Source organism: Pelophylax lessonae (assembly GCF_965119305.1).
Source record: "Pelophylax lessonae genome assembly, chromosome: 8".
Lineage (NCBI taxonomy): Eukaryota > Metazoa > Chordata > Amphibia > Anura > Ranidae > Pelophylax > Pelophylax lessonae.
This window is the reverse complement of record NC_138775.1, coordinates 300,117,456-300,140,320: the sequence shown is the minus strand read 5'-3', so window position 1 is coordinate 300,140,320 and position 22,865 is coordinate 300,117,456. Positions and strand designations below refer to the sequence as shown.

Sequence of the window (22,865 nt, the reverse complement as noted above, 5' to 3'; positions counted from 1 at the left end):
TTATGTAGCACACTCCTGAGCCCTGCATTCTTTATGTAACACACTCCTGAGCCCTGCATTTTTTATGTAGCACACTCCTGAGCCCTGCCTTCTTTATGTAGTGCACTCCTGAGCCCTGCATTCTTTATGTAACGCACTCCTGAGCCCTGCATTCTTTATGTAACGCACTCCTGAGCCCTGAATTCTTTATGTAACGCACTCCTGAGCCCTGCATTCTTTATGTAGCGCACTCCTGAGCCCTGAATTCTTTATGTAACGCACTCCTGAGCCCTGCATTATTTATGTAACACACTCCTGAGCCCTGAATTCTTTATGTAACGCACTCCTGAGCCCTGCATTCTTTATGTAGCGCACTCCTGAGCCCTGCATTCATTATGTAGCACACTCCTGAGCCCTGCATTCTTTATGTAGTGCACTCCTGAGCCCTGCATTCTTTATGTAACGCACTCCTGAGCCCTGCATTCTTTATGTAACACACTCCTGAGCCCTGCATTCTTTATGTAACGCACTCCTGAGCCCTGCATTCTTTATGTAACGCACTCCTTAGCCCTGCATTCTGATTTTTCTCTATCTTATCTTCATAATATTTGGTAGTCATTTCTCAAAATATTCTAAGAAGTATTCCTATAAATCAGTTTACCATGTACAAAAAAAAAAGTATGTACCCGGATTTCATTTCATAAATGTGGTCACTTTATTCTATGCAGGATGTATTTGCATTGAGGCTGAACCTGTGAGCATATGATACAAAGTTACAATGTGCAGTCTGATCACTGGGGATGCTCCTCCTCCTTCTACAAAGTTACAATGTAGATTCTGATCACTGGGGGAGGGGAGACTGAGGAGATGCCTCCTCCTTCTACAAAGTTACAATGTACAGTCTGATCGGTAGGATTTGTGTGCTATTCAGGATGATTGGGGGTGTTTGTGCCAGGAGGGGAAATTGTTTTGGTGCTAGGAGGGGGGACTGGGGGGGGGGGGGTTTGTGCTAAAAGGAAGGGGGATTGTTTTGGAGGTGAGGATTTGTGCTGGGGAGGGGGGGATTTCTGCTCGGAGGAGTGGGGGTTTGGAGTGGGGGGGGGGAGGGGATGTGTACTTGGAGGGGAAATTTTAGGGGTAGAGGATTTGTGCTAAAAGGTAGGGGGATTGTTTTGGAGGGGAATTTGTGCTGGGTGGGGGATTGAGGGGGTGATTTGTGCTGGGAGGAGTGGGGATTTGGGTTGGGGAGGAGGATTGGGGGTGGGGGTGTTTTGGAGGAGATGATTTGTGCTGGGGGGGGGGGGTTGTGCTGGGAGTGGGTATGGGGGGTGGGGGGGGATTTGTGCTGGGAGTGGGGGTGGGGGTTGTGCTGGGAGTGGGGGTGGGGGGTTTTGTGCCAGGGAGGGGGTATGGGGGGTGGGGGGATTTGTGCTGGGAGGGGGTATGGGGGGTGGGGGGGATTTGTGCTGGGAGTGGGGGTGGGGGGTTTTGTGCCGGGGAGGGGGTATGGGGGGTGGGGGGATTTGTGCTGGGAGGGGGTATGGGTTTTGTGCTGGGAGTGGGGGTGGTGGGTTGTGCTGGGAGTGGGTATGGGGGTGGGGGGGATTTGTGCTGGGGGTGGGGGGTTTTGTGCCAGGGTAGGGGTATGGGGGGTGGGGGGTATTTGTGCTGGGAGGGGGTATGGGGGGTGGGGGGGATTTGTGCCGGGGAGGGGGTATGGGGGTGGGGGGATTTGTGCCGGGGAGGGGGTATGGGGGTGGGGGGATTTGTGCCAGGGTAGGGGTATGGGGGGTGGGGGGTATTTGTGCTGGGAGGGGGTATGGGGGGTGGGGGGGATTTGTGCCGGGGAGGGGGTATGGGGGTGGGGGGATTTGTGCCGGGGAGGGGGTATGGGGGTGGGGGGATTTGTGCTGGGAGGTGGTATGGGGGGTGGGGGGATTTGTGCCGGGGAGGGGGTATGGGGGGTGGGGGGGATTTGTGCTGGGGAGGGGGTATGGGGGGTGGGGGGGGATTTGTGCTGGGAGGAGAGGAATTGTACTTGGAGGGGAGATTTTAGGGGTAGAGGACTTGTGCTAGAGAGGATATTGGGGGGGGGGTAATCATGCAGATCAGTGCTGAGTTTTAAGCACTTGGGGGACCTGCTGACACAGCGCTCATGCATCTTGGGGTGTGGGGGGGGGGGTTGGGGGTCGCAGTTTTGCAGGTTTGCCCCGGGCTGTAGATGACTGAATGGGACGTATTTTATATCCATCCTCTCCAATCTGTATATCCATAATACACCCAAACCACTGACATAGACAGACAGAAGGTTGCATGGATGGACGGATGGATAGGTAGATGGATGGACGGACGGACGGATGGATGAGTGAATGTGGGATGTGGGCTCTGTAGTCTCCGGCACAGAGAGGGTTACTGAGCAGTTTCTGTGCGTTCTCCCCCCTCACTCAGCGATCTGCGTCCTTTGAAGAGCTGACAGGCGTGATTTTCCCTCTCACTCTCCGTATCTAGGACAGATCGGTGTTGTGTTGTCTTCTCCTCTCCCCCAGGAATAATTAAAGTCTGAACATATTATTTTTTTTTCATTGCACAATTTAATCATCTGCTGAGAGGCCGGACTTGTGTGCAATCATTTGGTGTCCGTATATAGCTCAGACTCCGGGGTATTCCCTGCGTTCAGAAATAGCGCTGACTGCACACACAGTACATGGTGCCGAATTATCACCAACATACCCCCCCCCCCCCCCGGCATATCCCCCAGCTCTGCCCCCTACACATACCCCAGTACTGTACAGAGATCACTGAGCCAATCACCTCAGTCTCTGTACCTGAGGAGCTTACACTCTAATGTCCCCCTCCCCCACAGTCACATCAGTCTCTGTACAAGAGGAGCTTACACTCTAATGTCCCCTCCCCCTCACTCACATCAGTCTCTGTACCAGAGGAGCTTACACTCTAATGTCCCCTCCCCCTCACTCACATCAGTCTCTTTGCCAGAGGAGCTTACACTCTAATGTCCCCCCCCCCCCACAGTCACATCAGTCTCTGTACCAGAGGAGCTTACACTCTAATGTCCCCTCCCCCCCCCCCACAGTCACATCAGTCTCTGTACCAGAGGAGCTTACACTCTAATGTCCCCTCCCCCACAGTCACATCAGTCTCTGTACCAGAGGAGCTTACACTCTAATGTCCCCTCCCCCACAGTCACATCAGTCTCTGTACCAGAGGAGCTTACACTCTAATGTCTCCCCCCCCCACAGTCACATCAGTCTCTGTACCAGAGGAGCTTACACTCTAATATCCCCCCCCACAGTCACATCAGTCTCTGTACCAGAGGAGCTTACACTCTAATGCCCCCCCCAATCACATTAGTCTCTGTACCAGAGGAGCTTACACTCTAATGCCCCCCCCCCCCCATTATTGTCTGTATTAGTACAATGAATCTCTCCATACCTTCTTTCTCAAATATCTGGAGAAGAAGTCACAGGTAAAGCCCACAGACTCCATTCAATTAGATTTCAGGTTGGGTTTGATCCTCAGGGGTGGGGCCTGTGTGCAGGGGAAGGGGGCGGGTTTCTTCTCTACATAATGACTGATCGATGGTTGTCCTCTCTCTTCTAGTGGGCCGTCTGCTGATCGAGTTTAGCTCCCCGATGACCATGGAGCGGGTCCAGCGGGAGAACCCCGACGTGACGGATGGAGGAAAGTACACCCCAAGTGATTGCCTGCCGAAGGAGCGAGTGGCCATTATCATTCCATTCCGACACCGGGACCACCACCTGAAATACTGGCTGCACTACCTCCACCCCATCCTGCGCAGGCAGAAGGTGGGATACGGCATCTATATCATCAACCAGGTGAGTGCATCCTTGGCTCCTCCCACTGTGGGGACCTCCTGATGGACACCTGTTGGCAGTTGCTAAACATGAACTAATCAGATATTTTATTTATTTTTTTATAAAAACATTACAAAATAAAAAAGAAACAAAATTAAAAAAAAAAAACGGATACAATTCTCCCGTACTCCTCTTTAGATGTCCCGGACCTGGAGCCATACAAAGATATTACAGCGGGAAGTAGAACCAGAAAGGCGGAACGCCTCAATGGATGCGTCAAAGTTAATTGCGTTCTATACATTCGTTTGTGTCTCTGCCCCTCCCACAATGGTGAGATTTCCTGCAGTAGTTTGTGTCTCTGCCCCTCCCACAATGGTGAGATTTCCTGCAGTAGTTTGTGTCTCTGTCCCTCCCACAATAGGGTGATTCCCTGCAGTAGTTTGTGTCTCTGCCCCTCCCACAATGGGGAGATTTCCTGGAGTAGTTTGTGTCTCTGCCCCTCCCACAATGGTGAGATTTCCTGCAGTAGTTTGTGTCTCTGCCCCTCCCACAATGGGGAGATTTCCTGCAGTAGTTTGTGTCTCTGCCCTCCCACAATGGGGAGATTTCCTGCAGTAGTTTGTGTCTCTGCCCCTCCCACAATGGTGAGATTTCCTGCAGTAGTTTGTGTCTCTGCCCCTCCCACAATGGGGTGATTTCCTGCAGTAGTTTGTGTCTCTGCCCCTCCCACAATGGGGTGATTTCCTGCAGTAGTTTGTGTCTCTGCCCCTCCCACAATGGGGAGATTTCCTGGAGTAGTTCGTGTCTCTGCCCCTCCCACAATGGTGAGATCTCCCTGCAGTAGTTTGTGTCTCTGTCCCTCCCACAATATGGTGATTTCCTGCAGTAGTTTGTGTCTCTGCCCCTCCCACAATGGGGAGATTTCCTGCAGTAGTTTGTGTCTCTGCCCCTCCCACAATGGGGTGATTTCCTGCAGTAGTTTGTGTCTCTGCCCCTCCCACAATGGTGAGATTTCCTGCAGTAGTTTGTGTCTCTGCCCCTCCCACAATGGGGTGATTTCCTGCAGTAGTTTGTGTCTCTGCCCCTCCCACAATGGTGAGATTTCCTGCAGTAGTTTGTGTCTCTGCCCCTCCCACAATGGGGAGATTTCCCTGCAGTAGTTTGTGTCTCTGCCCCTCCCACAATGGTGAGATTTCCTGCAGTAGTTTGTGTCTCTGCCCCTCCCACAATGGTGAGATTTCCTGCAGTAGTTTGTGTCTCTGCCCCTCCCACAATGGGGTGATTTCCTGCAGTAGTTTGTGTCTCTGCCCCTCCCACAATGGGGAGATTTCCTGGAGTAGTTCGTGTCTCTGCCCCTCCCACAATGGTGAGATCTCCCTGCAGTAGTTTGTGTCTCTGTCCCTCCCACAATATGGTGATTTCCTGCAGTAGTTTGTGTCTCTGCCCCTCCCACAATGGGGAGATTTCCTGCAGTAGTTTGTGTCTCTGCCCCTCCCACAATGGGGTGATTTCCTGCAGTAGTTTGTGTCTCTGCCCCTCCCACAATGGTGAGATTTCCTGCAGTAGTTTGTGTCTCTGCCCCTCCCACAATGGGGTGATTTCCTGCAGTAGTTTGTGTCTCTGCCCCTCCCACAATGGTGAGATTTCCTGCAGTAGTTTGTGTCTCTGCCCCTCCCACAATGGGGAGATTTCCCTGCAGTAGTTTGTGTCTCTGCCCCTCCCACAATGGTGAGATTTCCTGCAGTAGTTTGTGTCTCTGCCCCTCCCACAATGGGGAGATTTCCTGGAGTAGTTTGTGTCTCTGCCCCTCCCACAATGGTGAGATCTCCCTGCAGTAGTTTGTGTCTCTGTCCCTCCCACAATATGGTGATTTCCTGCAGTAGTTTGTGTCTCTGCCCCTCCCACAATGGGGAGATTTCACCGCAGGAGTTTGTGTCTATGCCCCTCCCACAATGGGGTTATTTCCTGGAGTACTTTGTGTCTCTACCCCTCCCACATTGGGGAGATTTCCCGGAGTAGTTTGTCTCTGCCCCTCCCACAATGGGGAGATTCACTGTATTTGTCCGTGACTCTGCCCCTCCCACAAAACATCAGAAATGATTTGTTCTTATTTCATTTTGAAGGACGGTGACACCATGATTGGGGATTGGATGGTATTGTGTTCAGTATTTGGCCAGATCTGGGAATTCTGGTGAACCGATCCTCCATGGAATTCCTCCGGAAGGTTTAGGAAACCAGAATGTGACATTTCAGTTTGGGGTGGAGTTGTCCTTTTAGTAGCTCCGCTCTCTTGTTGCTATGGGAAACCTGATTCCTCCATCTCCCATTCTGCAGTTTCGGGGGTTAAATGATGCGGGGGGGGGGGGGGAGGGGGTGATTAATGACTGCGGACGCTTGTTTTAATGTGTGAACTGCAAACCAATTACTGGAGCGCTAACAGCAATTAAATCGAATCTCCTAATCGCCCTTTGTGTTGGCGGTAATTGTTTGTAAGCTGCGGATTAGACGCGGAATAACAATGGAAGACGGTGGCGACCAAAGGCTCAGCGTGAGACGTTCATTTCCTGCTCTGCAGAAACGTTTTCTTCCTCGGGTGGCCATTATTGTTCCGGTCCCAATGGTGATCTGCGGGGGAGGGGGGGGAGATGTGACGAGGATCCCTTCTGTCCGACACTCTGGAGGTATCAAACCTTTCCATGCCTCAATCCCGAGTATTTATTGGAATCATTTAATTGTTTATCATTTCAAAGCAAACAAAACTAAAACAATAAGAAACCTGAATGGATGTTCAGAGTTGTCTGAGAAACCCCCCCCCCAAAAATGATTTTGACAACAGGGGGAGGGGTTGTACTGAGTATTGTGGGTATCCTATTCGTCTAATGAGGGCTGGAGGTATCCTATTGGTGTAATGGGGATCGGAGGTATCCTATTCGTCTAATGAGGGTTGGAGGTATCCTATTGGTGTAATGGGGATCGGAGGTATCCTATTGGTGTAATGGGGATCGGAGGTATCCTATTGGTCTAATGGGGATCGGAGGTATCCTATTGGTGTAATGAGGGTTGGAGGTATCCTATTGGTCTAATGGGGATCGGAGGTATCCTATTGGTCTAATGGGGATCGGAGGTATCCTATTGGTCTAATGGGGATCGGAGGTATCCTATTGGTGTAATGAGGGCTGGAGGTATCCTATTGTTCTAATGGGGATCGGAGGTATCCTATTGGTCTAATGGGGATCGGAGGTATCCTATTGGTCTAATGGGGATCGGAGGTATCCTATTGGTCTAATGGGGATCGGAGGTATCCTATTGGTCTAATGGGGATCGGAGGAATCCTATTGGTCTAATGGGGATCGGAGGTATCCTATTGGTGTAATGAGGGTTGGAGGTATCCTATTGGTCTAATGGGGATCGGAGGTATCCTATTGGTCTAATGGGGATCGGAGGTATCCTATTGGTCTAATGGGGATCGGAGGTATCCTATTGGTCTAATGGGGATCGGAGGTATCCTATTGGTCTAATGGGGATCGGAGGTATCCTATTGGTCTAATGGGGATCGGAGGTATCCTATTGGTGTAATGAGGGTTGGAGGTATCCTATTGTTCTAATGGGGATCGGAGGTATCCTATTGGTCTAATGGGGATCGGAGGTATCCTATTGGTTTAATGGGGATCGATAGTATCCTATTGGTCTAATGGGGATCGGAGGTATCCTATTGGTCTAATAAAAATCGGTGGTATCCTATTGGTCTAATAAAAATCGGTGGTATCCTATTGGTCTAATGGGGATCGGAGGTATCCTATTGGTCTAATGTGGATCGGAGGAATCCTATTGGTCTAATGGGGATCAGAGGTATCCTATTGGTCTAATGTGGATCGGAGGTATCCTATTGGTCTAATAAAAATCGGTGGTATCCTATTGGTCTAATAAAAATCAGTGGTATCCTATTGGTCTAATGGGGATCGGAGGTATCCTATTGGTCTAATGGGGATCGGAGGTATCCTATTGGTCTAATGGGGATCAGTGGTTTACTATTGGTCTAATGAAGATCGATGGTATCCTATTGGTCTAATGAGGGTCAGTGGTATCCTATTGGTCTAATAAGGATCGCCGGTATCCTATTGGTCTAATGAGGGTCAGTGGTATCCTATTGGTCTAATAAGGATCGCCGGTATCCTATTGGTCTAATGAGGGTCAGTGGTATCATGGGCGTCTGAAGAACTTCTTTCAGGAGGGGGCATCATTTTAAGGTCACCCATGCTCCGCCCCTTTGTGACAATATCATTAAGCCGACGTCAGTCACTGCGCGAGCCACAACTTGCGAGTATTTATTTTTAGAGGGGAAACGACAGAATTTATTTTTAGAAAGTTTGTAAAAAATATTGATCCTGTTCCCTTAAAGCATGTTATACAGCACAGTGCCGTGTAATGTGGCCCCGCCCTATCACCTAAAATACCTGGCTGATCCTGCCAGTTTCTACCCTCCCCTCTGTAAACTGACCACGGCATATAATGGCTGCTGAGCCCTGACATCGTGGTCAGTTTAGGTGCCTCCATCATCTGCAGCCCTCCCAGCCTGTCTGTTCCTGTGTCAGTGCCCCCCTCCCCTCCTGCTGCTGTAGTTTCATTTAAAGTTTCATATCCTGTCTACAGTCTGTTTAATATTCCTGTGTACCCCCCGTGTCTGTGTCTTATAAAAATCAGTCGTTAGTAGTTTTCAGAGCGCCGATCGCCGCTCACGTGATTTGCCCCTCCTCTCGGCCACTCCTCCTTCCCTCCTCCCTTCATCCTTCCCACCTCCTCCCCTCCTGACTGACGTCAGCAGGAAATCCTCAGCCCCGCCCACTGCAGGCAGCTGTCAGACGGGGAGAGGAGAGAGCCAGGGGGGGGGTCACATGATCGGCGTTCTAAAAACTGGTAAAGATTGGCTTATTTTTTCACATCACAGACGCACAGGATTATTAAAGAGACCGGACAGGATGGTATAAAGTGGCTTAGCAACCACTTTAAAGGGGAAGTTGAGATTCTGGGGGGGGGGGGGGGCACTTGCCCCCCTTGCGGGCGCGCATGAGTGGTATCCTATTGGTCTTATGGGGAACACACTAAGCACAAAAAAAGCATTCCCCAGTAAACTATTTTATAAAATTCTTCCCCTCAGCACTTGCACTTTCAATGCTCCTGGTTCCTGCTCTCTCAGTGCTGCTTTCCTGAACTTCCAGTCTTCACAGGAATGAGTTAACAGTGGACAGAGCAGTCTGAAGCCAGTCTGTGGGCTTGGAGAAGGGAGGGGGAAGGGGAGTGCCTTGCCATTTTAGGCTATGGGGCTGTGTGTTTCTATTGATGCACACAAGGTAGGGAGACACAAATTTTAGTCCCTGCATAGAAGGGTGACTCATTGGACCTTGCAGGAGAAAGGAGCCACCCTGAGACAGGAAACCTGGGGCGGCGGTCATGTGACCAGACTGGAACATAGACAAGGATTGAAGATAAAGAATACTAAATAAAGAATTGCATTTCCTGCTGAAAGTGCCTAAAAGCTGAGGTGTGTATAATATCCCTTTAAGACCCCTGCTGGATTTATTCTTTGTGCCTGTGTCCCCCTGGGGAGATTTTCAGTGAGAGAAATCCCCTTTGTAGATGGTTGTCACCGCAGCAGGTGTCCCCAATGGAGGATTTCCTGTTTTGTTGACAGTTGTAACATTTTGATTTCCTCTCACTTCCTGTCTCGGTGTCAATACTGGAGTCTCATAGATATATTAGAAGGATAATTCAGCCAATCAGTGTCCACCCATACGGGGTATAGCAGGTTTGGGTGGATTGAGCACTCCTTAGATCCCATGCCCCAGAGGAACCCTGTGATTGGTGGATATTTCTCCCCGCTGGAGGAGATTCCGGGGGATGGCGATGAATGTTATTATTTCTGGCTCTTCCTATGGGATGCGATTCCTCCTCTTCTTCTCCCTGTTATTAATCTGTAACAGCTGGGAACGCAGCGCTCCCTTGTTGCCATGACGACGGTACTGTATGCTATGAGATTGGATGCTGAGCTGTTACTGTAACGCCGTTATGTAACTGCGTGCCGGAGAGTCAGCTGGGTCCCTGAGCGTTGGGGTCATTCCCCCCCCCATAGAGGTCCTTCCATGCATCTCCAGACCGCCTTCTCCACCCCAAAACCTTCCCGATCATTGCACCCTCTGCCCCATGGTATTCCATCACGCTGCCAGGATTTCACCGGCAGAAAGTGAGTCGGGTGCCCAGGAAGGGGGGTGGAGGAGGATTGCTCTGATCATGGTGGATAATGACCCCCACAGCGTGCTGTGAGTCGAGTCTTCAGTGCTGTAAAAATAAAGATGGTGGAGCCGGTGGACGCACTGTATTGTAAACTAAGATGGCAGTAGGTGAAAAATCATGACTTTTCATGGCAGTTGATGACGACCCACATGACCCAGTTTATTACTGTGGCTGAAGAAGATTAAACAAGTGGCTTGTCTGTCCGGGCCAAATGGCTTGATTATCTGGGCCTAGCTGACTGGTCAGGTGGCTCCCCTGTCTGGGCAAAGCTGACTGGGCAAGTTTCTGGATTGTCTGGGCCAGGCTGACTGGGCAGTTGACTCAGCTGTCTAGACCAAGCTGCTCAGGCAAGTGGCTTGATTGCCGGGGTTAAGCTAACTGGGCAAGTGGCTGCATTGTCTGGGCCAAGCTAACCAGGCAAGTGGCTGGATTGTCCAGGCCAAGCCGCTCAACTGTCTGGGCCAAGCTGACTGGGCAAGTGGCTCAACTGTCTTTGCCAAGCTGCGTGGGCAAGTGGCTTGGATACGTGGGTAAAGCTAACTGAGCAAGTGGACTGGGCAAGTGGCAGATTTTCTAGGCCAAGCTAACTGGGCAAGTGGCTGGATTGTCTGGGCCAAGCAGACTGGGCAAGTGGTCTAATTGCCCTGGCTAAGCTGACAAGACAAGTGGCTGGTTTGTTCAGACCAAGCTGTCACGGAAAGTGGCTGGATTGTCCGGACCAAGTTGACTGGCCAAGTGGCTTATTTGCCCAGACCAAGCTGAGTTGGGCAAGTGGCTGGATTGTCTGATCCAAGCAGACTGGGCTATTGGCTTGAATGTCCGGACCAATTTGACTGGGCAGGTGGCTTAATTTTTCCTGGCCAAACTGACTGGGCAAGTGGCTTAATTGCCCGGACCATGCTGACTGGCTTGGTGGCTTAATTGCCCTGACCAAGCTGACTGGGCAAGTGGCTGTTTTGTCGAGGCCAAGCGTTCCAGGGACTACTGCCATTCTGGCCCCCAATGTAGTTGGCCAGTTGCCTGTATATGTGACAACAAATAACTGACCGAAGAGGTAAACCCTACGCGGGGTACAGTGATGTGTGTTTGGTATGATGTTGGGTGGAGCAATGGGGGGGAGGGGGGGGCTGGGTATTACAGGAGACATGAGGCCAATCTGATTCAGGGGCAGCTGAGAGTAGAGGGGCCTGGAGGTGGCACTTCTATTTCTGGAATTTACAGGTAGTAAAGTTTGGAGATAGCGTGACACGGGGACAGATGGGACACAGTGTGACCAGAAGGGAATGTGCAGCATCCTCGCTCCACCCAAAATAACCATGGAGGGCCCATTCCTGGTGCGTCAGCTGTTGGCATCTGTGACCGATAATTTCATGAGACGGACAATTCCAATTCGTGTTCCTCCTCTGCCTCATCCAAAGGCTCATCCTTCGCCGCTCTTGTGTGTTGAAGTGTTAGTTATAGATGCGACTTTCCTGAATATCCGGGTGGAGCACCGACCCTTGTGTGCGTTTACCACTACGAACGAACGCACAGCTGACACTCATGAAGATAAATTGTAACACTTTAACAATTTCTAAAGCCGACCACACATTATTCAATCTGAATGAAGAATCTCCATAAAAATGACCAACAACTCCGTAGTGCAATGGCCGGCCTGGCTTCATACAAACAGGGCTTTTGGTACTCCCCTCTTCTGAGTCACCCCTTGTCTCCACTCCCTATCCACCTCCGAGCGCTGTCCTTTGGTTCCACCCTCTGCCCACCTCCCAGTACCCCCCCCCCCTCCCCACCCCTTTTAGAGAATACAGAACCAAGTATCATCCTGTGGTTCTAGGTAATTTGTATGGAATCTGTTAATCATAACTAGAAAAGCAGTAAAATAGATCCCTGGAATCAGCAACAATAGACCCCCCCCCCCACAATAGATCCCCCCAGCAGCAATAAAGCTTCCCCTGCAACAATAGAAAAAACAATAAAATAGATCCCCTGCAATCAGCAACAATAGCCCCCCCAGGAACAATAAAGCCTCCCCTGCAACAATAGACTCCTCCCCCAACAACAGACCCCCAACAATAGCCCCCCAGCAACAATAAATCCTCCCCTAACAATAGACTCCTCCCCCAACAACAATAGACCCCCAAGAACAATAGCCCCCTAGCAACAATCAATCCTCCCCTGTAACAATCGCCCCCCCCCAATAAATCCTCCCCTGCAACAATAGACTCCTCCCCCCAACAACAATAGCCACCCAGCAACAATAAATCCTCCACTGCAAAAAAAGCCTGCCAGCAACAATAGATCCCCCAGCAGCAATAAATCATCCCCTGCAACAATAGAAAAAACAATAAAATAGATCCCCTGCAATCAGCAACAATAGACCCCCAACAACAATAGCCCCCCAGGAACAATAAAGCCTCCCCTGCAACAATAGACTCCTCCCCCCAACAACAATAGACCCCCAACAACAATAGCCCCCCAGCAACAATAAATCCTCCCCTGTAACAATCGCCCCCCCAATAAATCCTCCCCTGCAACAATAGACCCCTCCCCCCAACAACAATAGCCCCCCAGCAACAATAGTTCCCCCCAAGCAACAATAAATCCTCCACTGCAAAAAAAGCCTGCCAGCAACAATAGATCCCCCAGCAGCCAGCATCAATAGGCCCTGTAGCTCACCCCACTGGCCCCAGCACCCCTTTGCCATTGCAGACATTCAGACTGGAGGTTCCGGAACGGCGTTCCCCCGCGTTCCCGCTGAAAAAAAGCCCTGCATACAAATGAAATGGATTGTTCACTTCCTATGATCTAATTCTATAACCAGGTCAAAGGAAAATCAGAATTTGTACAATTCCTTTGTAAAGGGGTATCTGTTTATAGAACATTTGTTGCACGAATGTCCGAAGCATTCATGGACGCTGAACAAAAGGTCCCGTAATTTTTATAAGAGATTAACGACTGTATCTTCAGCTCCATCTGGTAGCCAGAATGATGTATATTTTTCTCATTGAGGTGTTTTCAGAAAACTTTACTGCATTTTGGCCACCAGATGGAGCTGACGATACAGGAATTAATCTTTTTATATATTTTTGTTCCACATCCACGAATGTTTCCGACAAATGTATTATAAATAAACCCCGAAGTGTTTCTGTATGTGGGAAGGAGGTGGGGGTTTGCATTGTGGTGTTTCCTTCCATTATTACACTCAATATACACATGTTCAGGTCATGTGGCCTGGTATGGTTCAGGGGATCGCACGCTTGTCCCCTCCTGTCCTGGCTGCATCCACCAGATACAGATCTGGAATGGATTTGGGGGGGCTTTTTATAGGTTTTTGCATGGAGCCCCCTCCTGAATCCAAAATAGACAAAAAGAGAATTTGGGGGGATCCCATTCTGTTTTCTTTTCTTTTGTATGGTCCCCTTCACATCCTTTCCAGACCTGAAGGGTCTGCCATGAACTTTGGGGTGGACCCCACACCATTTTTTTTTGTTCCACATGATCCTCACCCCCTTTGTTTACACTCATCTGACAGCCAGGAATCCCCAACTGGCAGCTGAATGGGCCGCGCTGAGCAGAGTTCTGGTTGTCAGGAATGCAGCGGGAGTGATTAACAGAGATCAAGCTGTCACATTTAGTAGTAGTAATGCTGCTCTGCTGCCGCTGGAGATTTGACTTGGCTGAACTTCTTAGTTTGGTCACCGGACCTCTGAACAAGCAAAATTAGGTCTGAACCTAGGCTCATACCAAATCGGGAGCTCATCCCTGGTAGGAAAATGCAGACACCTGGGACACCGTGTCTACAGCAGATACTGAGAGACTTCATTGTCCCAGAGAATTGATTATTTCTTATTGGCCTCAATGGGCACACCAAGAGTCTATCCAAAAAAGAGTGGGGCAGGATAGGTTATGGTGGTTCACCCAGAACACATTGGCCCCAGTGGGTACTCCAAGAGTCTGTCCAGGAAGAGTGGGGTGGAATAAGATATGATGATTCACCCAGAACACATTGGCCCCAATGGGGCACTCCAAATGGCCTGTCCAGGAAGAGTGGGGTGGAATAAGATATGATGATTCACCCAGAACACATTGGCCCCAGTGGGGCACTCCAAATATCTGTCCAGGAAGAGTGGGGTGGGATAGGATATGGTGGTTCACGCAAAACACATTGGCCCCAATGGGCACTCCTAGAGTCCAGGAAGAGTGGGGCAGGACTCCAAGGTGGTTATTTACTAAAATTGCAAAATCTGGTGCAGCTCTGCATAGAAACCAATCAGCTTCCAGGTTTTATTGCCAAAGCTGAATTAAACAAGCTGAAGTTAGAAGCTGATTGGCTACCATGCACAGCTGCACCATATTCTGAGTGCGCCAATTTAAGTAAATCTACTCCACAAGTCTGTCCTGGAAGAATAGGGCGGGATAGGATATGGCAGTTCACCCATAACACATTGCCCCCAATGGGGCACTCCAAATGTCTGTCCAGGAAAAGTGGGGTGGGATAGGTTATGGTGGCTCACCCAGTACACATTGGCCCCAATAAGACACTCCAAATATCTGTCCAGGAAGAGTGGAGCAGGATAGATTATGGTGGTTCCCCCAGAATACATTGGCCCCAGTGGGGCACTCCAAAGGTCTGTCCAGGAAAGGTGGGGCAGGATAGGTTATGGTGGTTCACCCAGAACACATTGGCCCCAATGGCTACTCCAAGAGTCTGTCCAGGAAGAGTGGGGTGGAATAAGTTATGGTGGTTTATCCAGAACACATTGGCCCCAATGGGGTACTCCAAAAGTCTGTCCAGGAAGACTGGGGTGGAAAAAGTTATGGTGGTTCCCCCAGAACACATTGGCTCCAATGAGGCACTCCAAATGTCTGTCCAGGAAGAGTGGGGCAGGATAGGTCATGGTGGTTCACCCAGAACACATTGGCCCCGATGGGGCACTCCGAATATCTGTCCAGGATTAATGGGGTGAGATAGGTAATGGTGGCTCCCACAGAACACATTGGCCCTAATGGGCACTCCAAGAGTCTGTACAGAAAGAGTGGAGTGAGATAAGCTATTGTGGTTCACCCAGAGCACATCCATTGACCCTGCATTGTGCTGATTTCCAGATATTGGAAGACTTCATTTGAACCGATTTCAATGGCAAAATGCCGATAAAAGTCACTAAACAGCACTTGCGGAGCTCTTGCCCTGCGGAGCTCTTGTTCTGCGCCTTAGTGTGAACAGCCTCTGTAGAGCAGAGATTCATAACCCATTTTAGGTTCTGGCACCCCAGGTGAATTATATATAATTCCCATCTATTAATTAATGTTAATTAAAACCCCAAATAAATTGTCCTACTCTTGCTGACATATGAACACTTAGGGATCTATATACTGTATATATAAAATGTTTGTTATGTGGATGTGATAAACATTCACACAATAACAATGAAAATCGCTGTATTTTCTCTATATATACAGTTCCTATCCTCGTTATCACCACCTAGTGGCCAAAATAGATTTTTTTTCTTAAAGTGTTATTAAACCAACAATAGTAAAATCAGTCTGTATATGCAGTAAAGCATGTTTGGTATACTCACTGTGGAACCTAAGGGGTTAATCCTCTGCATTGTGTAAAAAGGCGGTTTGATCCCGTCTCCTCCGATCCTCCCCTTCTTCCACAGTCCCCAATCCATCTCTGGAAAGTACAGAGGCTAGGGGACAAGCTGCACATGCTCAGTTTAATTTGTATTGCTAGAGAGTTTTTTTTTACTTGGGGGAGTGCATGTGATCAGCACAGGACCAATCAACACTGTCCAGACAGAGGGTCATCCTGCATCCTCATAGGACAGTCAGAGGAGAATGAAAACTCCTACAATATAGGACCCTGATATAAGTCACAAGACTACTATAAACTGCTGATGAGAAAAGGTATTTAGCAGTTTATATTTACTAAAACTATTGCATTTCCATGTTCTGTGGGAGATCGGATATAGTGAATGCAGAGTCCTGGGGGGATCAGATATAGTGAATGCAGAGTCCTGGGGAGATCGGATATAGTGAATGCAGAGTCCTGGGGAGATCAGATATAGTGAATGCAGAGTCTCGGGGAGATCAGATATAGTGACTGCAGAGTCCTGGGGAGATCAGATATAGTGAATGCAGAGTCCTGGGGAGATCAGATATAGTGAATGCAGAGTCCTGGGGAGATCAGATATAGTGACTGCAGAGTCCTGGGGAGATCAGATATAGTGACTGCAGAGTCCTGGGGAGATCAGATATAGTGACTGCAGAGTCCTGGGGAGATCAGATATAGTGAATGCAGAGTCCTGGGGAGATCAGATATAGTGAATGCAGAGTCTTGGGGAGATCAGATATAGTGAATGCAGAGTCCTGGGAAGATCAGATATAGTGAATGCAGAGTCCTGGGGAAATCGGATATAGTGAATGCAGAGTCCTGGGGAGATCAGACATAGTGAATGCAGAGTCCTGGGGAGATCAGACATAGTGAATGCAGGGTCCTGGGGAGATCAGATATAGTGAATGCAGAGTCCTGGGGAGATCAGATATAGTGAATGCAGGCTCCTGGGGAGATCGGATATAGTGAATGCAGAGTCCTGGGGGGATCGGATATAGTGAATGCAGAGTCCTGGGGGGGATCGAAAATAGTGAATGCAGAGTCCTAGGGAGATCAGATATAGTGAATGCAGAGTCCTGGGGAGATCGGATATAGTGAATGGAGAGTCTCGGGGAGATCAGATATAGTGAATGCAGAGTCCTGGGGAGATCAGATATAGTGAATGCAGAGTCCTGGGGAGATCAGATATAGTGACTGCAGAGTCCTGGGGAGATCAGATATAGTGACTGCAGAGTCCTGGGGAGATCAGATATAGTGAATGCAGAGTCCTGGGGAGATCAGATATAGTGAATGCAGAGTCCTGGGGAGATCAGATATAGTGAATGCAGAGTCTTGGGGAGATCAGATATAGTGAATGCAGAGTCCTGGGGAGATCAGATATAGTGAATGCAGAGTCTTGGGGAGATCAGATATAGTGAATGCAGAGTCCTGGGGAGATCAGATATAGTGAATGCAGAGTCCTGGGGAAATCGGATATAGTGAATGCAGAGTCCTGGGGAGATCAGACATAGTGAATGCAGAGTCCTGGGGAGATCAGACATAGTGAATGCAGGGTCCTGGGGAGATCAGATATAGTGAATGCAGAGTCCTGGGGAGATCAGATATAGTGAATGCAGGCTCCTGGGGAGATCGGATATAGTGAATGCAGAGTCCTGGGGGGATCGGATATAGTGAATGCAGAGTCCTGGGGGGGATCGAAAATAGTGAATGCAGAGTCCTAGGGAGATCAGATATAGTGAATGCAGAGTCCTGGGGAGATCGGATATAGTGAATGCAGAGTCCTGGGGAGATCGGATATAGTGAATGCAGAGTCCTGGGGAGATCAGATATAGTGAATGCAGAGTCCTGGGGAGATCGGATATAGTGAATGCAGGCTCCTGGGGAGATCGGATATAGTGAATGCAGAGTCCTGGGGAGACCAGATATAGTGAATGCAGAGTCCCGGGGAGACCAGATATAGTGAATGCAGGGTCCTGGGGAGATCAGATATAGTGAATGCAGAGTCTCGGGGAGATCAGATATAGTGAATGCAGAGTCCCAGGGAGATCAGATATAGTGAATGCAGAGTCCTGGGGAGATCAGATATAGTGAATGCAGAGTCCTGGGGAGATCGGATATAGTGAATGCAGAGTCTCGGGGAGATCAGATATAGTGAATGCAGAGTCCTGGGGAGATCGGATATAGTGAATGCAGAGTCCCAGGGAGATCAGATATAGTGAATGCAGAGTCCTGGGGAGATCAGATATAGTGAATGCAGAGTCCTGGGGAGATCGGATATAGTGAATGCAGAGCCCTGGGGAGATCAGATATAGTGAATGCAGAGTCCTGGGGGGATCGGATATAGTGAATGCAGAGTCCTGGGGGGGATCGAAAATAGTGAATGCAGAGTCCTAGGGAGATCAGATATAGTGAATGCAGAGTCTCGGGGAGATCAGATATAGTGAATGCAGAGTCCTGGGGGGATCGGATATAGTGAATGCAGAGTCCTGGGGGGATCGAAAATAGTGAATGCAGAGTCCTAGGGAGATCAGATATAGGGAATGCAGAGTCTCGGGGACATCAGATATAGTGAATGCAGAGTCCTAGGGAGATCAGATATAGGGAATGCAGAGTCCTGGGGGGATCAGATATAGTGAATGCAGAGTCCTGGGGAGATCGGATATAGTGAATGCAGAGTCCTGGGGGGATCGGAAATAGTGAATGCAGAGTCCAGGGGAGATCAGATATAGTGACTTCAGAGTCCTGGGGAGATCGGATATAGTGAATGCAGAGTCCTGGGGAGATCGGATATAGTGAATGCAGAGTCCTGGGGGGATCGGATATAGTGAATGCAGAGTCCTGGGGAGATCGGATATAGTGAATGCAGAGTCCTGGGGGGATCAGATATAGTGGATGCAGAGTCCTGGGGAGATCAGATATAGTGACTTCAGAGTCCCCGGGAGATCAGATATAGTGAATGCAGAGTCCTGGGGAGATCAGATATAGTGAATGCAGAGTCCTGGGGAGATCGGATATAGTGAATGCAAAGTCTCGGGGAGATCAGATATAGTGAATGCAGAGTCCTTGGGAGATCAGATATAGTGAATGCAGAGTCCTGGGGGGATCGGATATAGTGAATGCAGAGTCCTGGGGGGGATCGAAAATAGTGAATGCAGAGTCCTAGGGAGATCAGATATAGTGAATGCAGAGTCTCGGGGAGATCAGATATAGTGAATGCAGAGTCCTGGGGGGATCGGATATAGTGAATGCAGAGTCCTGGGGGGATCGAAAATAGTGAATGCAGAGTCCTAGGGAGATCAGATATAGGGAATGCAGAGTCTCGGGGACATCAGATATAGTGAATGCAGAGTCCTAGGGAGATCAGATATAGGGAATGCAGAGTCTCGGGGACATCAGATATAGTGACTGGGGAGATCAGATATAGTGAATGCAGAGTCCTGGGGGGATCAGATATAGTGAATGCAGAGTCCTGGGGAGATCGGATATAGTGAATGCAGAGTCCTGGGCGGATCGGATATAGTGAATGCAGAGTCCTGGGGAGATCGGATATAGTGAATGCAGAGTCCTGGGGAGATCGGATATAGTGAATGCAGAGTCCTGGGGAGATCGGATATAGTGAATGCAGAGTCCTGGGGAGATCGGATATAGTGAATGCAGAGTCCTGGGGAGATCGGATATAGTGAATGCAGAGTCCTGGGGGATCAGATATAGTGAATGCAGAGTACTGGGGAGATCAGATGTAGTGAATGCAGAGTCCTGGGAGATCGGATATAGTGAATGCAGAGTCCTGGGGGGATCGGATATAGTGAATGCAGAGTCCTGGGGAGATCGGATATAGTGAATGCAGAGTCTCGGGGAGATCAGATATAGTGAATGCAGAGTCCTGGGGAGATCAGATATAGTGAATGCAGAGTCCTGGGGAGATCAGATATAGTGAATGCAGAGTCCCAGGGAGATCAGATATAGTGAATGCAGAGTCCTGGGGAGATCAGATATAGTGAATGCAGAGTCCTGGGGAGATTGGATATAGTGAATGCAGAGTCCTGGGGAGATCAGATATAGTGAATGCAGAGTCCTGGGGGGTTCGGATATAGTGAATGCAGAGTCCTGGGGGGGATCGAAAATAGTGAATGCAGAGTCCCAGGGAGATCAGATATAGTGAATGCAGAGTCCTAGGGAGATCAGATATAGTGAATGCAGAGTCTCGGGGAGATCAGATATAGTGAATGCAGAGTCCTGGGGAGATCGGATATAGTGAATGCAGAGTCCTGGGGGGATCGGATATAGTGAATGCAGAGTCCTGGGGGGATCGAAAATAGTGAATGCAGAGTCCTAGGGAGATCAGATATAGGGAATGCAGAGTCTCGGGGACATCAGATATAGTGAATGCAGAGTCCTAGGGAGATCAGATATAGGGAATGCAGAGTCTCGGGGACATCAGATATAGTGACTGCAGAGTCCTGGGGAGATCAGATATAGTGAATGCAGAGTCCTGGGGAGATCGGATATAGTGAATGCAGAGTCCTGGGGAGATCGGATATAGTGAATGCAGAGTCCTGGGGAGATCGGATATAGTGAATGCAGAGTCCTGGGGAGATCAGATATAGTGAATGCAGAGTCCTGGGGGGATCAGATATAGTGGATGCAGAGTCCTGGGGAGATCAGATATAGTGAATGCAGAGTCCTGGGGGGATCAGATATAGTGACTGCAGAGTCCTGGGGAGATCGGATATAGTGAATGCAGAGTCCTGGGGAGATCAGATATAGTGAATGCAGAGTCCTGGGGGATCAGATATAGTGAATGCAGAGTCCTGGGGGATCAGATATAGTGAATGCAGAGTCCTGGGGGATCAGATATAGTGAATGCAGAGTCCTGGGGGATCAGATATAGTGAATGCAGAGTCCTGGGGGATCAGATATAGTGAATGCAGAGTCCTGGGGGATCAGATATAGTGAATGCAGAGTACTGGGGAGATCAGATGTAGTGAATGCAGAGTCCTGGGGAGATCAGATGTAGTGAATGCAGAGTCCTGGGTTTAGTAATACTTTAAATATCTCAATCAGAAAAAAAAAATCTATCATGGCCACAAGGTGGCGCTCACAATATAGGAACTGCATATATTAGTGGAAATATGGCAATTTTCATTCTTAATTTGCAATTAATAATATATGCATAGACCCCTTAATATAAAATCTTCTTTTTTTTTTTTTTTTTGCTCAACCAAAACCACACCTACATCAAGCCCTGTTTATTTTTTCGAAACAAACTTTTTTTTTTTTTATAATTTAGGACCGGTTCACACCAGATGCAGTTCAGTTCATTTTTATTCTGCATCAAAAACACATGAACAGCGTTTATCATGGATTCCAATGGAACAGAAATAGAGCAAGCAGCATCTTATCTGTGAGATATTGGCACAGTTTGAATACAATATAGCTTAATTACGTTGCGCTCAATACGTGTATATAAACAGTTCATAAGTGTATTCTGATCATCCTGGTGAGTTTCACGATTATCCACCACCTGGAAGAGTGAACTTGTGTGTAAACACCGCCACCAAATAGCCGAAACCCCCCCCCCCCCCCACCTACCAAATTCCATGGACCTCTCATTACAGAAGGTCACAAGCGTTGGTGGCTCCATACCCAGCCAGGGCCTTTCAAACTTCCAAGGGTCTTCCAACTTGACTCCCCGCTCTCTTTAGCACGGTGTCATAGAAGTTCCCCAAAATGTAAAAAGGCTCCCGGAACCTTGGACGCCATCTTTTACTGTATGAGACCCACCAATCCAATGATGACCTCCGAGGGCAAAGGAACTGGATCCTTCTTGCTCACTGCCTGAACCCTCTTGGGCATGGAGTTCACCAGAGCTTCACAGGTTGCCACTGGAGTCCTCTTCCCCTCCTCCATGATGACATCACAGAGCTGGTGGATGTTAGAGACCTTGCGCTCCTCCACCTTCCGTTATGTAAAAAGGCTCCCGGAACCTTGGACGCCATCTTTTACTGTATGAGACCCACCAATCTGATGATGACCTCCGATGGCAAAGGAACTGGATCCTCCTCGCTCACTCCTGCAAGTCTGCTGCGGTTTCTGTCATTATCCCTCCTTGACTCAGCTTCCTCCTATGACCCAAAGTCGGAGGGGGTCAGCGGAGGAAGACGAGGCACTCTTCGAGGGGGTGGATGATAGTGAAACTCACCAGGATTATCATAATGCACTTGTGGACTGTTTATGTACAATGGATTCCAATGGCCATGGTTCCAGTGCGGTCAACTAAAGTAGACCTTTTTTTCTCTATGGAACGGATCTAAAATGTAGCAAAACCCATCAAAATGCACTGGAATGCATAAAAGATGCACATGTTATTAATTGAGATAAAGATAAAAAGAAGAGAAAAAGCGCACAGGTGCACGCAGAAACGCATCGGAAACGCAGTAATTCAGGAGTGAACCGGCCCTTACATAGACTTTTTTTTCTAGCGAGAAGAAAATGATACAATGTATCACAGAGGAGGAACAGTACCAGGGCGGGGGCTAGCCTTGGTGGCCACTGTGGTTGGCTAGCACAGTGATCATGTGATCGGGAGCTGTTCCTATTGGGTACTGATTGTTACTCTGAGACCTTGGAGCAGTTAGTGACCCCTCTGCCTCTGTGCTGAGAGTGTGCAATGGAGCGCGCTCCTAGCGCAGACACGTGCTGCAATGGTCCACCTCTGTGACTGCACATAGATATATATGCAAAAAGGTTACAAGACACAGTCCTGCTAGTGGTCAATTTTAATGGCACTCACATCATGTGACATATTTGTGATATTATTAAAAACCTATTCTTTTATTTTAACCTCATTTGAGAACACAGAAAGGCGCCCATACAAGGCTACATTTAAAAATACACAAAAGTGTGATGCAGTATCCTTTAAAAATGTTGTGAACACCTATATATACGGTATTCTATCAATATTTGATTATATACAGTATCTCACAAAAGTAAGTACACCCCTCACATTTGTGTAAATATTTTATTCTATCTTTTCATGTGACCACACTGAAGAAATGAGACTTTGCTACAATGTAAAGTAGTGAGTGTACAGCTTGTATAACAGTGTAAATTTACTGTCCCCTCAAAATAACTCAACACACAGCCAT

The 22,865-nt window shown here is 48.8% G+C and overlaps 1 protein-coding gene across 1 annotated transcript in view; it reads left to right on the top strand.

Annotated features, from left to right (window-relative positions):
- B4GALT2 (beta-1,4-galactosyltransferase 2) overlaps positions 1-22,865 on the top strand; it is a 146,963-nt gene that overhangs the window by 82,610 nt on the left and 41,488 nt on the right. Inside the window, exon 3 of the mRNA XM_082265441.1 lies at positions 3,598-3,833. Coding sequence (XP_082121567.1) covers positions 3,598-3,833 — 236 coding nt within the window. The remainder of the gene's footprint in view (positions 1-3,597; positions 3,834-22,865) is intronic.